We start from the raw sequence: 16,100 nt of genomic DNA on the forward strand, positions 1-16,100 counted from the left end.
TCAAAACAGTCTTGCATTCTTGGATAAATTCCACTTGGCATTTGGTCATGGTCTTTAATCATTTTTCTTTGTTGCTAGATTTAGTTTGCTAGTATTTTGTTTAGGATCTTTGTGTATGTATTCAAAAGGGATGCTGACCTGTAGTTTTGGGGATTTTTTTTCTATGTCTTTGCCTGGTTTTGGTATCAGAGTGCTAATGACCTTGTAGAATGAATTGAGAAGTGTTCCTTTCTCTTCTATTTTTTGCAAGTTTGTGAAGGATTGGTGCTATTTTTTCTTTTAACGTTTGGTAGAATTCATTAAGGAAGCCATCTAGTCCTGGGCTTTCCTTTGTGGGAATTTTTTTTTTTTTAATTACTAAATCAGTCTCTTTGGTTGTTATAAGTCTGTTCAGATTGTCTGTTTCTTCTTGCATCAGTTTGATAGTTTGTGTTTTTCTGGGAATTTGTTTATTTCATCTAAGTTATCTAATTTGTTGGTATATGGTTATGCGTAGAATTCTCTTTAATTCTTTTTATCTTTGTAAGTTTGGTAGTGATGCCACCTCTTTCATTCCCAATTTCAGTAGTTTAAGTCTTCTCCCTTTTTTCTTGGTCACTCTAGCTAAAGGTTTGTCAATTTTGCTGTGATTTTCAAAGAACCAATTTTGGTTTCATTGATTTCATTGTGAAATTCAGGCTAACAGAGCAGCTTCTATCTGGAACATTGCTGGATCTAGTGGCAGAAGAATAATGGAGAACATGGCAAACCATGTGCTGACTCTGGACATTTCTGCCTGAAATTGACACACATCACTTTCACTCATATTTCACCAGCCAAAGCAAGTCTAGCACCACCCATGCTAGACTTCAGTGGGGTGATAGAATGGAATTCCTTCCAGGGAGGGACAGTGACTATTAATGAATAATAACATAGTCTGACACACTGCCTTTCCTTAGTGCCTTCAGTTGCTTAGGTTTGGTTGTTCCTTAACCCAATTTTATTTTATTCTCCAAACCGGTGTCTTTGGGGACTAGGAGATATCATAATAGTAACAATAGTAGCATCTAATGTTAATTGAGTGATTATCATTTCCCATACATGCATCCTCTACATGCATTTTTACATTTAATCCTCACAACAGTCCAGTGAGGTAGTGATTATTTTTATCCCCACTTTATAGATGAGGAAACTGAACAATAGAGAGATTAGAGGCAAGTAGTTGAAATTCAAACTCAGGTCACTTTAATTTTAAAACACATGTTTCTACTTTAATATGTGGTTAAGAACTTAGATCCTGGTGATAAATTGACTAAGTTCAAATCCTAGCTCATACCAGATACTGGGTTTTTTTTGGCATTGGGCAAGTTTTGTGACTTCTCTGTCTCAGTTTCTCCATCTATAAAATAGGGATATTAACAGTACCTACCTCATGGGGTTTTTGTAAAGTTTAAATATAGAAATTGATGTATGTGCAGTGCTTGTGTTTAGAACGGGGCTTGGTATATAGAGGAGTTTGCTATTAGTATTAGTGCTACTATCACTATTATTATTTAACAAAGTTTTGGAAAGCTCATTGTTTATTATACTCTTCTTCAGTCTGTTCCCTGCTTAGTCTCAATCCCCTTTGAGAATTACCAGATTCTTATATTTCTTGATTTTTGTTCCCACGATGTTTTTATCTATTTTTGGACAAACACGTCACCAACATGGAGGGTAAACTGTAGGAGTACCATTGCCTTCAACCCAGCTGTATATCTCTGCTTCCCAGAACTTCCCTGCCTGTCACTTTTATATTCATAGTTTATTATTTAAACTCCTGGTTTATATTTATGTGGATGCACAGCAGTGATCTGCAATATAGGAATAAACTGCCTAGAGGGAGGCAGTAATTACTGCTGGCCCTGCTTCTTGCTACATGACTTTGCTGACCATTTCTTCCAGTTAATTCTTTAAAGTTGATGATTTACTGTGGTTTAATTTTGGATACAACATACTAAATTTTTTCCCTGTAAAAATCATGACACAACCAAGAAAGCACAATAGCAAACTGTTCTTGGCATAGATCTGTCTGTTGGTCATCAGCCTTTTAAAAACCAGATACTGTTTGAGAAGGCCTGATTGGCTAATGGAGTTATAATGAAGTGTGCACAGCTCTTTTTCATGTGGGGTAAAGAGAACTAAGCAATTAATTCTCAGTTTTAGTGCCTAAAGTGGAATGAAACAGAATTGACTTGTAGGCAGGTTGGAATCTGTTTCATTTACCATCCCCCTCAAATTTATATTTTTCTTTTAAGAATTTATTACATAAAGCAGAAGGGAAACCATCCCACTTCTTTATTTGTCCACTTGAAACAATACATAGACTTCAAGTGTTGGTTTTGATTGTGGTCAATTTGAAGTTAGGGTGTTAATCCCCATGAGGATAGAGGATTTTTTTTTCCTGATGATTTATGATTTAATGTGTTTTTTCTCCTGCAGTAATTTAAAATAATATTTTAAAAGTGTTAGCCTGAAAATTTCTTCTGTCTTTTTTCCCCGTCTGCATTTGAATTTGCCAGTTTAGCCATGTGGATTGAAAAGTGATAATGAAGAGACAGCAATGGGAAAGTTTACAAAATTTGAGTCCTTGATTAGGACACATTTTTATGTAAAGTCAAAACCAAGATTTTAATTGTTCCCATGTGCTTCAGTTATCATCAAACCAATCTTAAATTATACTTCTGAAGGTTCCAGATAAATTTCGATTTTCTAAATATAGCAGACTGGAACATAGCAATTTACCATCTTTTCTGCCTATTGGACTGGTATTGTGGATCTACTAGGCGTCAAGTGCTATATTAAACATGTTCTTGCCACCAGCTTCTACAAAATTGATGTCTTTAATCAAGTCATGAATATAGATTTGATCAGTGCTATTCTGTATGGATTAGGATCTAAGGGTTTATGAGTAAAAGTTATATATAAGAAGATATATCCTCAGATATGCAGAATCATGTTGGAGACATCCATGGGTTTCCTCATTGTCACACTTAGATCACTAGGTTAGGTCAAAGCTAAATTCTAATTCCATTTAGTTTTATGGAATAATCAGCCTTCTCTCTTTCCTGACCAGTTTCCAATTATTTAGCCCTTTCCTCTAAAATCCATGGAGCAGAGTTAAGCACTGTCTTCCCTCTAATTTCATAGCTTATTTGAAGGAGCTTTGTAGGGAATGGAACAAGATGACAGAGTACCAAGCATGAAAAAAGACTGGGTTCTTGAATCTTATTTGCCTCCTGCTAAATTATTTGGGGATGCTGCAGTCATTATTATTTGAGAGTAAAGTGACCCTGGAAAACAATGTATTTTTTCAAGGTAATCATTCAGATTTATTTTTAAAAGGAGAGGAGAGTTCTTTTGTTGATTTTATAAGAACAAAGGCAACACTCAGGCATTTCTTTGGCTAATTCATGCAATCCTTGAGTAAAATTTAAGCCCGGGTTACTTTGATAGGATTTAAAGGAGTAAAACATATGTGAATACAATGATATTAGATCTGTGTAATTCTGAATAATAAAATAAAGATTAAGATGATAATATTGGTCCCTCAAGTACTGGTATTTAAACTTTAAAAATCAATCAAGGGAGAAGATTAAGTGGTGTTTCTTTGGTACTAAAAATGTAAAGCTAAGACCAAATTGTTCTATTTTCACAGATTTAAGATACAAAGAATGATATTTAAAGACATTAAAATGGCTATTAAATTCTCCTCAGTTTGTAAAGAATCTCCTGTGAAGTACACTTAGAAGAAATCCCTGAGTACATTAACTACTCTATTGGTATCTTCCTTCATAAACAAAGAGGAACAATTTAAAAGCTTTGCAAGACATAGAAACACAGTACTTAGCAAAAGCAGTATCTATGTATAAGACTCCTTCCATGGTGCTTGTAAATTAGGCCACCAAATATTTAACAGAAGAAACAATAGAGTCACAAAATTAAAATATGATATTTGAACACATCAACCGTTCAAATTAAAAAACCAGTCTCTTATGGTGTCTCTGTTTTGTTTTAACCACTCGATATTGTTTTTCACTGTTTCCAGCACTTGCTCCCTAGGTTTTTCTCCTGCTCCAGCATCCGGATATCTTTTGAAAAAGCTCTCCATCTATAAAAGAGAAGGAAATAATTAAGAAAGTAATTTTAAGCCTAATTATTCTTTGAGGATTTTATTTACACTCTGGATTTGTTTTCTTCTCTGAACATTCAGTGTCACTGAACAACCCTGAGATAAACTTTGTGGTGCATCATTTAGATTGAGCTCATCTCTCAGATTAGCAATCATTACCCATGGCTTTTGGACTCCTGGCAGCATGTCATGCAAAAGAGGCCCTGATGTATCGGGGAAGGAGAGCAGCACACTGGTGCTGGCATGCTCTTTCTGCTTCTTCAGGTTTCTCAATTTTCTGCATGTTCCCCAAGGTGTTCCCTGGAAAATCCGGTCTGTGGAATGATGGCTTTGCTTAGCCTTTCATTCCTGGAGTCTGGAGTATTTTAATATACTTTCAGTTCACTTCTTGAAGGCTCATCAAAAAATCTCTGTTAAACTTGGTTCATTTTCCCTCTTCCCTCCAAAACCCTCCCCCAAACTCAACCATAGTAGTATTTGCTATTTACAAAAATAAGAATTATTTTGCTTCTTAACACAGAGGCATGTAACATTCCAATGTCTCATACACATACTGAAAATTCATACTGTCTCTATTTGTCCAACATTAATGAACATCCCCTACCTCCCTGGGAACTGAGATATTTGAAATCTGAAAGATTGGGCTTAGTTTTGAAATTCCAAAAAAAACTATGAATTCAGAAAGGAATCAAAGCTTGACCAGCTTATCCCAGGATTACATTTACCTGGAAATGGGAGACTTTCATGCTTTGGTAAACCGAATGGTCTCACGGAGCCTTCTAACCCTCCCAAGGCCTCACCTTTCTCAACTTTTAAACTTTGTTTATTTCTTGGTTGTTTGAATTTTTTTTCAGTTTAGAAAAAAATAGGTGTACATTTAATTATATATAAGAATTATTTCTTTTTCCTTGTCTTCTGGGATCTGAATAGGGAAAATATCATTTCTACTTGAAAAAAAAAATTAATTCTGTTCCTTCCTTGACAAGTATAGAGGAATTTATCTTCATACCTGCCAGAGTTGTAGTTCAGTGTTGAATGGCTCTGCTATAGTAACAATCCGGCCAAGGTTTCTGTTATTGAGTGTGTATCTGAAGAGCAATTTAGGGGAGGGAAAGCGTATATAAGTGCCCAGAACTTTCAATATTTTCCCTAGATGCAGACATATTTTTTTTTTATTCTGAGTGTTTTTTAAAAAGTAATTTTCAAAGTACAGTAAGTACAAAACACAGTAAATAAACATATTTAATTTAAGATAATTCTATTCAGCAGAAATTCTCAGCAAATTCTGCACTTCTTTTTGTAGACAGATCCACACCACTTTCCCAGAGATGGCAGATTGCTTGTTATATTCCCCAAATCTGTTCTCCTTTTTTCCTGCACATGTGAGAACTACAGTCAGATGACATTTCTCAGCCTTCCTCATAGCTAGGTGCAGACAGGTGACCCAGTTCTCATCAGTGGAACATGAACAAAAGTGATATGTTCAACTTCCGTCTCCTTGCTTAAGTAAAGGGAAATTGCTTGCCTTGGACCTTCTTCTTTTTTTTTTTTTTTCCTCCCCTTCCTCCAAGCTGCAACCACACAGATAGAATAAGGTCAGACCACCTTAACAACTTGGAATGCTTACTTCAGGAGACCAACCTGAATGAGAAATAATTACTTATATCCTTTAAGCTGCTGCATTTCTGTGTTTCTGTTACAGCAGAATAGCTCTATTACCTTTATCCTAGCTAATACTCTATGTGTCTTCCTGCAGGTACAGGAATTTGAATATAGGCTATTTATTCTGCCTTCAAAAAGTTTTATTAGCTACTTACATATTTAGGGTTTTGATCTATATCAGCCTGCTAAGCAAAGATACTTGAAGCTGAGTGTAAAGATAGCACTCTAGAGATAATGTTCTTTTCCTATCCTTTTTGCATTTTCTTGCTTAAAGAGCAAGAATCAGACATTTTCTTAAAGACCAAAATATGGATCATTGTGATACAGGTAAAAATTTCATCCCAATTAATCACAGTGTAAGAAAAACAATCACAAGAATTAGGTATAAACCTTGAACTGTTGGAATATTGGGGAAGGATAAAGGAAAATATATTAATACATAAAGAGGTAAACAAACAGTAGGAGAAATTTTACATTTAAAATTTATCACAATAAAGCAGAAATCATGAAGATAAAAACTAATAAAGTTTATCACATACACATAAAAATTTATACTGAAGAAAAACTGCCATAAAATTAAAAGTAAAAATTTATTATTTTGTTGTAGAAAGAGCAAATATTTTCACTCTATAAAGAACCCTTACAAATTGGAAATATGCCAACATGAAATCAGCAAAGGAACGAATCAGCTGTTTGCAAAAGAAATATAAAGAGAAAATGTACCAATGGAACCAGATGAAATGTTCTAATAATTATCCATAATTTCAGTATACGAGGTCCATTGCTCACTCTTATCACAGACACCATTGAATTAAAATCCATTATGTCTTTCGTCTTTCTTCTCTTAGAAGTAGGAGGCAAGCAATTTCCCTTTACTTACTGTCATCAGTCATCCAAAGTGTAAGACTCTCGCGCATCTTTGCTCAACACTGTCCCTATAACGTGTGTACCTCCTTGCCTCTGTCTTAGCTGTCTACAGCTGCCCAACCTTTCAAACCCTCCACCCGGCCATCTGGAACTACCCCTTTACAGAGAATACTACTTATTTGGAGAATGTTTATTTTCCCACATCCTTCATAGCACCAGGTCAGAAAGGGAATTGGTATGGTCATGCTCCCCATTGTGGGTTCCAAACCATTATTCCTTCACTTTCTTTTTAAGAACCTCTGTTCCTTAAGGTTGTTCCCCTTCATCTCATTTATGGTACACTTTGGCACTTGACTCCTAGTTGTCCTTCTACTCCAGGCCATGATTTCAAGGTCCACATAGATGAAGATATAACAGCTTAGGTCCTTAGTTTCTTGATCTCCTCATTTCCAGTGATATTTTCTCCACTCTGCTCCAGCCACCAGTTCCCATCATCATACCTTGTGATCATTCATAAGTACTCTGCTTCTAAAATTATTAATTTATGCATGCTCCATGGCATAATTTACTGTTCACTTTCCACTATGACCATTCTTTGACTTTATCTGGATTTCTGGCCCATTGACCATCCCAACCCCTACTTTCTTCTGGATCATCAGCTCTTCCTTTGCTTTCACTTATTTCCTTATATAGTTTAGATTCCATGGTCTACCATTTTCAATAACATTTTGCCTAAGCCCTAAACTCCCTTATATTTCATTAATTTGTGTCTAGCAAAAACTCCAGCTTTGGAGGAAATTAACTGCTCGTTTCCTCTGTTTGTACCAGGTGGACACATTCTGTCAAGGGAGGTCACCCAACTTTCCCCATATTGTTTCACTATAAATTCATGGATATCAATCTTAAATGGGCTCTCCACATTGACAATCCTACATTATCCTGGCCAACTCATTCTCTTCCTCTTTGAATTGTTTTTCAAATGTTTTCACTCTCTTACAACCCCTAAACTCTCTCCTTCTTCCTTCCCTCCTCAGATGATCTTATCTTCTAATTCACAGAGAAAATACCTAGTAACCTCTACATCGTTTAGTTCAGCAGTCCCCAACATTTTTGGCAGCAGGGACCGGTTTTGTAGAAGACAATTTTTCCACGGAGTGGGGGGTGGGAGGGTGGGGGAGGTTGATGAGGGATGGTTCAGGCAGTAATGAGAGCAACGGGAAAGGATGATGGGGAGTGGCAGATGAAGCTTCGCCTGCCTGTCCCCACCTGCCTGCTGACCTCCTGGTGTGTGGCCTGGTTCCTAACAGGCTGCGCACTGGTACCAGGGGTTGGGGACCCCTGTTTTAGCTTACAAACATACAAATATACCTATTTTCCTTCTATTATCTGTGCTTTATCTGTGGTTTTATTTTCCTATCTATTATCTGTGGTTCCTGTTTCTCCCTCACTTTCTCAAAAACTTTAATTTTTAAAAAGATCTTTTTTCTGTCTTATTTATTAAATCTCTCATTCTTCACTGGATCTGTCTCATCAGCTTTTAACTATATTAAACATATTAAAATATCTTCCATATAAAAAAGGAAGAATCTTCTCCCTTGATCTAGCATCACTCTCTTAATATCTTCTCTTACCTCCCCATTCATAGTCAAACTTTTCAAGAGACCTCTCTACATTTCTTGTCTCCATTGTCTCCCTACTGACTGTTTATTGATTTACTTCAATTTGAATTCTTCCTCCATCACTCCACTGAAAAACTCTTTCTAGAGTTACCAATACATTTATTGAGCATTTTTATTCTTGAATTTACTCAAAACTTAAGCAGTGTTTGGCAAGGGACTATAACTTCCTTGAAACAATCTCCATTTTAACATCTCAAAAGAGACTCAAAGGCATATATATATAGCTGAACTCATTGTCTTTCTGCAAACCTTATCTTTTCTAGAAATCTAGACATTTTATTCTTGTCACCTCACTTGCCTCCCATTTCTGATCTACCAAATTCTAAATGTTCTTATCTTTTCATTTTCACCATTACATCTATAGTACGTTTACCACAATCTTTTGCTGGGACTACTCCAATAGCTCTATAATTTCTTTCCCCAAGTTTGCTCTGGCCCCCATCTAGGTCTGTGCTTTACTTTACCACCAGAGCTTTCTTTTCAAAGTAAAATTGATCATTTTACTTTCTTACTTAAAATCCTGTAGTGACTTATCATTGCTCTTAGAACAAAAGCCCAAATCTTAATGTGACCCTGAAAAGCTTAGCCCTTATCTTTCCTCTTTTCTCATAGTAGGCATTCAACCAGGAAAGCTTCGCCTCCTGTTCATCTAATTCACTCCTGTCCTTCCTTCAGAATGCAGCTCCATCATCACTGCCTTAGGGAAGCCCTTAATCTCCACCTTCTCTTGACTTGGTCAGTTTCCCCATCACCCTCAGGATGCCCTGAACCTCTTCTGTTTATAGTTATTACAGTGTTAAGTATACTACATGCATTTGTGTGGTTCTTTACTTAATATTGATCTTCATCATTAGACTCTAAGCTCCACTAGGCCAGAGAACCAGATCTAGTTCTCTTTGTATACTGTTGTACCTTCAGTACAAGCACTGTGCCTAGCACATAGTAAATACAATATTTACTGGATGAAAGAATTATAATTTAAGATACCAGTTTTCATGTACTCAATTAGCAAGAATATTTTTAAATGACAGCACTGAGTGTTGGCAAGGCTTGGAAAAATAGGCAAAGTTAATAGTAAATTTTGTTCTGGGTGACAGTTTTGCAATGTCAATCAGAAATTCTAAAAATGGACACATCCTTTAACATAGCAGTATTACTTCCAGTATTATTTGTATCCTAAAGAAATTGTCAAGGATGTTCAAAGAGAACAAAGAGGTTCAGTTTCAAAAATGTTCATCAATACATTATTTATACCGTGAAAAGTTTGGAACAATTTTATTATCCAACAGATGGAGAGTGGCTAAATAAACTAAGATGTATCTACACATTGAAATATGACTGAGAATTAAAAATAACGTTGAAGATGCATACTTAAAGACATGAAAAGATATCCACAATCTAGGACAGTGTAAAAAGAAAGCAGGTTAAAAAACCATATGTCTAATATAATTTCCTTTCTGTAAATAAATAAAGAGCCATAGAAAAATGACTCAAGGAAAAACAGCAATGTGACAACAGGTGTTATTTTTAGGTGGTGGGATTATGGGTGATTTTTGTATCCTTATTTTTGCTTATCTGCATTTTGTGGAAAACAGTACACACCCATTTTATTGGGTTGGCCAAAAGGTTCATTCGGTTTTTCCATGAGATGGCCCTAGTAGGGCTTAGTTGTCTTTAACTTCATTCGAAACAACTTTGTTAGATTGTATTGTGATAGCTGTCATATCAGTGTGCATTTAAAAAAAAGCTTATCAAAATTGGTGAATTTTTGTGTAGCCATTTTAATATTGAAGATGGAAGAAAAAAGCAACATTCTCAGCATATTATGCTTTATTATCTCAAGAAAGGTAAAAATGCAACTGAATTGCAAGAAAAGGTTTCTTCAGTATATGGAGAAGGTGCTGTGACTGACTGAACATGCCAAAAGTGGTTTGCGTTTTGTGCTGGAGATTTCTCGGTGGATGTTGCTCCACGGTCGGCAGACCAGTTGAAGTTGACAGCGATCAAATTGAGACACTGAGAACAATCAGTGTTATATACCATGAGGGAGATAGCTGACATACTCAAAATGTCCAAATCAATCGTTGAAAATCATTTGCACCAGCTTGGTTATGTGAATCGCTTTGATGTTTGGGTTCCACATAGGCAAACAAAACCTTCTTAAACATATTTCCACGTGTGATTCTCTACTGAAACGTAATGAGAAGGTTCTGTTTTTAAAACAAATTGTGACAGGTGATGAAAGGTGGATACTGTACAATAATGTGGAACAGAAAAGATTGTGGGGCAAACTAAATGAACCACTACCAACCACACCAAAGGCCAGTCTTCATCCAAAGAAGGTGATGTTGTGTATATAGTGGGATTGGAAGGGAGTTCTCTATTATGAGCTCCTTCTGGAAAACCAAATGATTAATTCCAGCAAGTGTTGCTCCCAATTAGGCCAAATGAAAGTAGCTCTTGACAAAAAGCATCCAGAATTAGTCAACAGAAAATGTATAATCTTCCATCAAGATAACACAAGGCTGCATGTTTCTTTGATGACCAGGATAAAACTGTTACAGCTTGGCTGTGAAGTTCTGATTCATTAGCCATATTCACCACACATTGCACCTTCGGATTTTCATTTATTTCGGTCTTTACAAAATTCTCTTAATGGCAAAAAAATTCAGTTCCATGGAAGACTGTAAAAGGCACCTGGAACAGTTCTTTGCTCAAAAAGATAAAAAGTTTTGGGAAGATAGAATTATGAAGTTGCCTGAAAAATGGCAGAAGGTGGTGGAACAAAACAGTGAATACATTGTTCAATAAAGTTCTTGGTGAAAATGAAAAATGTGACTTTTATTTTTACTTAAAAATTGATAGAACCTTTTGGCCAACCCAATATAATAAGAAAATTGAGATAGTAAAAAAGGAGGTCACACTTAAGTTCCTGTAATGATATTTTACAGATTCAAAGAAAGTCTGTTATTACAGGTAAGAAAACAGTTTTTCCAGTGACTTTCTATAATTTCTATAATATTCATCTTCTGTTTTGTTTTGTGACTAGAAATTAAAGAATATATTTAGAAACTAGCAGTGAATAGATTGAATAAAAACTGCAACTACCTGTATAAATACCAGAAATATAAAAACAAAACATGTTCATTCCAAGAAACAAGTATCATTTAAAGTGTACCATTTAAGGGGAAATATGCTGTTTATTTGTCATCTTAATTTTAAAACTAAGGACTTAATTATATCTTAAATATTTTGAAAAATAATTATATAAGAATCATCTTCTTGGACTTAATATTTACATAAGTACTATTATGTTCTCTAGAAGAAATGGTTCCAATGCATGTAAAACTTTTTAAGTGCTTATTAAATTATTTTGTTTATGAGGTAGTGTTTAAATGATTTCAGTCATGTCCCACTGACTTAATTTTTCATTCATAGTAATAAATTAAAATCAAACTTTATCACACCACACTGCATTGGCTTATTGAGTTTATTTAACTTCACAGTTTCATGTAAGAGTTTAATGGAATAAACAAAAGCAAATAACTTCTGAAGTATCTTTGGAACATTGTGGTTAAGTCTCAAGCTGGAAAGAACACTAGTAGTGTGACCATCAGCTGTCATAAAAATCACATAACAAAAGCTTTATAAAAAAGCAGCTTATTTATTTTAAGATGACAATAAATTGTTCGGAAACAGAGGCAGTAAAACCACTTATTCTGAAACCTGGAAAACATTTAAGAGTTTGAAATACTTGGCTAAAGCTTGGCTCATTTCTGTTTAATTTGTGTTATCCGATTTTAATGGGGGAAATTATATTTTTTCAAACTAACCATAATTAATATTGCAGTTTTTTGTGTCCAACATTTGGTTATTATATAATCTTATGTTCTGGCTATTTGAAATGATATCTTTTGAGAATTAGATCATTAGACTGTGAAGAAATATTAAAAGTCTTGGGTTTTGGAACTAGCGCTGGAAATAGTTCATCAGTTTATTTTTCCTGAAAAAAATTCAACATTAGGTCTAACAGATTTATTTTCAGGCCAACTGTTTATGATTTTTATAACAATATAACACCTGGTTTTTTCCTACTTCTTAATTTTTTAAGAGGTATAACAATGAACTAATTTTTAAAAATGAAATATGCATTATTTGAAATAAATCACGAGAGCTATTCAAATAAGCCTTGAAAAATATTCTGTTTAATAAACAAGAAGGAAATGCCCACTTTATTATGCAAAATAGAAATTATTTAGTTATGTTTTCACAATAATAATAAGCATTGTTCATCTACATAGATTTCTTAACAGTGTGTATAAAAAATGTTTTGTAGACTTTTTGATTAAAACAAAATACACAGTGTGTGTCATTAGGCATTTATCTTTCAAAAAGGAAAGTACTACCTTGCATAATATGAGCTATTACCTCCAGATAGCAACATGTTCTCAAATAGGTAGATTTATTAATTCTAAACCAAATATTTTATTGAAACAATTATAAGCAGATGAACAGAGAGCATCATATACGCACCACACACAAGCACTCCAATCTTCATAGAAATGGATGAGCAGTTACACTCAATTGTTGCAAGTATACAAAAGGCAAAAATTTATCACAAATAGGCAATAGCAATGTAGGGTGTCTTCATTGAGAGCTAGAGATACAATTTGGATCTCAGAAGGATAAGAAATGTGAATGAACATAATGGCACATTGGTTAATTGTAGGGTAGAAAAGATGATAGAAATAAAAGTTATCTTTGCAGTTAGTATTTTTGATAAGGTGGTCTTTATGCACTCAGTAGTGCTGAAGGGAAGACAGGAGAGATTAGGAGGGGATGACAGAGGCCATTTCTTGGTGTGGGGATTACAGATGGTATAGGTCTTTGATCTATGTTTACATATTTGTTTGGGACATATAATGTATATTTTATACTCTGTCAAAGAAGTATCTTTATAGTGGAAATGAGCATTAAATTTAGAGGGTCAGGACTAAGAGTAGCAATATTTCTTTCATATGGGGCTGAAGAAATAAGAAATTTAGGAAAGCATCTCTTTAGCTGATTTGCCCATCTCTTGTCCTTGCTACTTATTTTAAAACTGCTATTGCCCAGGATATATAGTTTGTGTTTAGGAAGGGAGAAATTGGGAGGTCAGGATTGACATATATACACCACTGATACTATGTATAAAATAGATAACTAATGAAAACATACTGTGTAGCACAGGGAACTCTGCTTAATGCACCGTGGTGACCTAAATAGGAAGGAAGTCCATAAAAGATGGGATATATGTATACATATAGCTGATTCATTTTGCTGTACAGTAGAAACTAACACAACATTGTAAAACAACTATACTCAAAAATTAATTAAAAAGAAATTTTCAGAATGCCTAAAGCTTAATTATCTGGTTAAGGGAGGCAAAATTATCCATATGATGTGAACTCAGTCTAGGAATTCTCACTTAGTTTTCATTAAAAATTGAGAATGAAATATGTGCCTGGCATTATGCTAGGTGCTAGCACAACAGGCAGAATTATGTTAACTTGTTTTAACCAAACTAAATGCAATTTAGGCATCTTTGCAGATTTCAGAGTTCTGTTGACCAGCTGGAAACACTGCTTTCCAGAAAAGGAATTATGCTTAAAATTAACTAGTATATTGCTTCCCTGGAAGGAGAATACCATGATCCTTACCTCTGATAATATGCCATTTCAGATATTGTATAGATGTCAGAGAAAGCACAGAAAAGAGGAAAAAGAAAGAACTTGTAGTTGGTATCAGACAAAGAGAACAACAGACCATTATCTGATCATCCCACCTGTCGACTAGATATTCCCAGTTGAGCTGAATCCAATTCCAGGCCATAGTCTTCCCATAGCTGTTATATGAGATGTATCGAATGACTGTAAACACATCCTGAGTTTTAATAAGGTTTGAGTCCTTGAGCAAATCCAAATACCTAAGAGAAGCCAAACACAAAAACAATTCAAAATGAACCTTTAGTGTTCACCCTTAGCTAAATTCCAACAGAACATAGCTTTCATTCCAGTAATTCAATTCTTGAGTCACCAACTGACAGAGTTAATTATATAAGACATATGATTAAACACAATTTACTATTTTCTAAAATATTTAACTAGTTTTAAAGAACAACCTCTGATTTTGAGGACTAGTGAAATGTAAACTATAGGAACATTTAAATTGTTTTGGAAGTACTAAAAACAATTAAAAAACACAATTTTGGGACTTCCCTGATGGTGCAGTGGTTAAGACTCCATGCTCCCAATGCAGGGGGCCCGGGTTGATCCCTGGTCAGGGAACTAGATCCCACATGCATGCTGCAACTAAGAGTTCACGTGCTGCAACTAAGGAGCTTATGAATTGCAACTAAGGAGCCACCTGCTGTAACTAAGACCTGGCACAACCAAATAAATAAATAAATATTTTTTTAAAACCCCACAATTTTAACTATTAAAAATAGAAGCACTTCATCCATTTACCTCTTATTCCGTTAAACTAAAAAAAAGGAACCAGTAAATTAAAGTCTTTATATTCTTATTTTACATAGGGTTACAGTTAAATCTTATTTGCGCTTCCCTAGATAGTGAAAAACAACTTTCTAATGTAACCTGTATGGTTAGACTAGTTGGCTATAATTATATTATAATGCAAATAAGTCCAAGATAAATTAAGTGACTAAATCAATAGGTTTTTTATTAAATTTATGCCATGGCTGTACTCAGAGGGAATATCTGAACATGCTCTAGTAAACTTCCAGAAACTGCACTGGAGTGGTGGGCTCCTGAATTTTGTACAATTTATCTTTTATCCTCTAGTTCACAAGAGTAAGGCATCTAAGTACTTAATAATTTTCTCGTCATATACAATTAGCACAATGCCATCAAAGTATTGAATCAATATGATGTTTTTTGTGGAATGTCAAGATGATCAAGTTCTTGATAAATTACCTTAGAGCAGAGAGGAGGAGAATTCACATAGAGCCCTGAGGTGAAATAGGGAAAGTGTGTTGTTGGCCCTGCTAAGTAAAAGGAAACTGTTTCTGGTAGTCCTTACGAATTGGTTATTGCATTGTAATTCACTATTTATATTCTTCCTCTCCCAGGAACCTATAAGTTTCTCAAGGATAGATATCATTCTTGGTCATTTTTATTCCCATAATCTATATACCTATACATAGAAAGGACATCATTAAGTCTTGGTTAAATGAATGAAGTAAATAACTCAGAAACCGTAACTAAGCAAAAACTGAAAAAGGCAGAAGCTAGTTGATTTGGGACATAGGTGTGGAGTGGGAGAACATTCATAGGTGGGCTTCAGGCAGTCTTTGTACCTTCTGAGGGGAATATAAATACCTTTTGTGTGTGTGTCTATGCATGTTGTGGCAGACACTCCTCTGCTGACAGAGACCAATTTTGTTCTGGGCTTGGATCAAGGTATCCTTGATTCTAGAGAAGGTAAACTGCTACCCATCCTTAGAGTATCATGATTGGCCCAAATCAGCCAAAGGAATTCAAGTTCATTCTAGTCAACAAATGATCAAGTGATATATTCAGAGTATAACCCAGAAGGATCAAGGGTGACTAGTTCTAGATTATGAGGGGAAGTAGAGATAATTGACCACATCATAAAACACAGAGCCTTGTGAGGAGGAGCTCTTTTGCTCCTGTCCTTCTTCCATTGAACATATTTGTGTGAAGGCAAAATGCTTGGAGCTC

At 35.0% G+C, this 16,100-nt stretch overlaps 1 protein-coding gene across 1 annotated transcript in view; it reads right to left on the reverse strand.

The window, feature by feature from the left end:
* Nucleotides 1-3,586: 3,586 nt before the first annotated feature.
* The window catches only part of ENPEP (glutamyl aminopeptidase), a 91,032-nt gene continuing 78,518 nt past the window's right edge, over nt 3,587-16,100 (reverse strand). Inside the window, exons 18-20 of the mRNA XM_057705553.1 lie at nt 14,183-14,323; nt 5,160-5,238; nt 3,587-4,129 (exon numbers count right to left, since the gene is read on the reverse strand). Of these exons, the coding sequence (XP_057561536.1) occupies nt 3,983-4,129; nt 5,160-5,238; nt 14,183-14,323 (367 nt within the window). The 3' untranslated portion in view covers nt 3,587-3,982. The remainder of the gene's footprint in view (nt 4,130-5,159; nt 5,239-14,182; nt 14,324-16,100) is intronic.

The sequence above is a fragment of the Hippopotamus amphibius genome, chromosome 13 (genome assembly GCF_030028045.1).
Source record: "Hippopotamus amphibius kiboko isolate mHipAmp2 chromosome 13, mHipAmp2.hap2, whole genome shotgun sequence".
NCBI lineage: Eukaryota > Metazoa > Chordata > Mammalia > Artiodactyla > Hippopotamidae > Hippopotamus > Hippopotamus amphibius.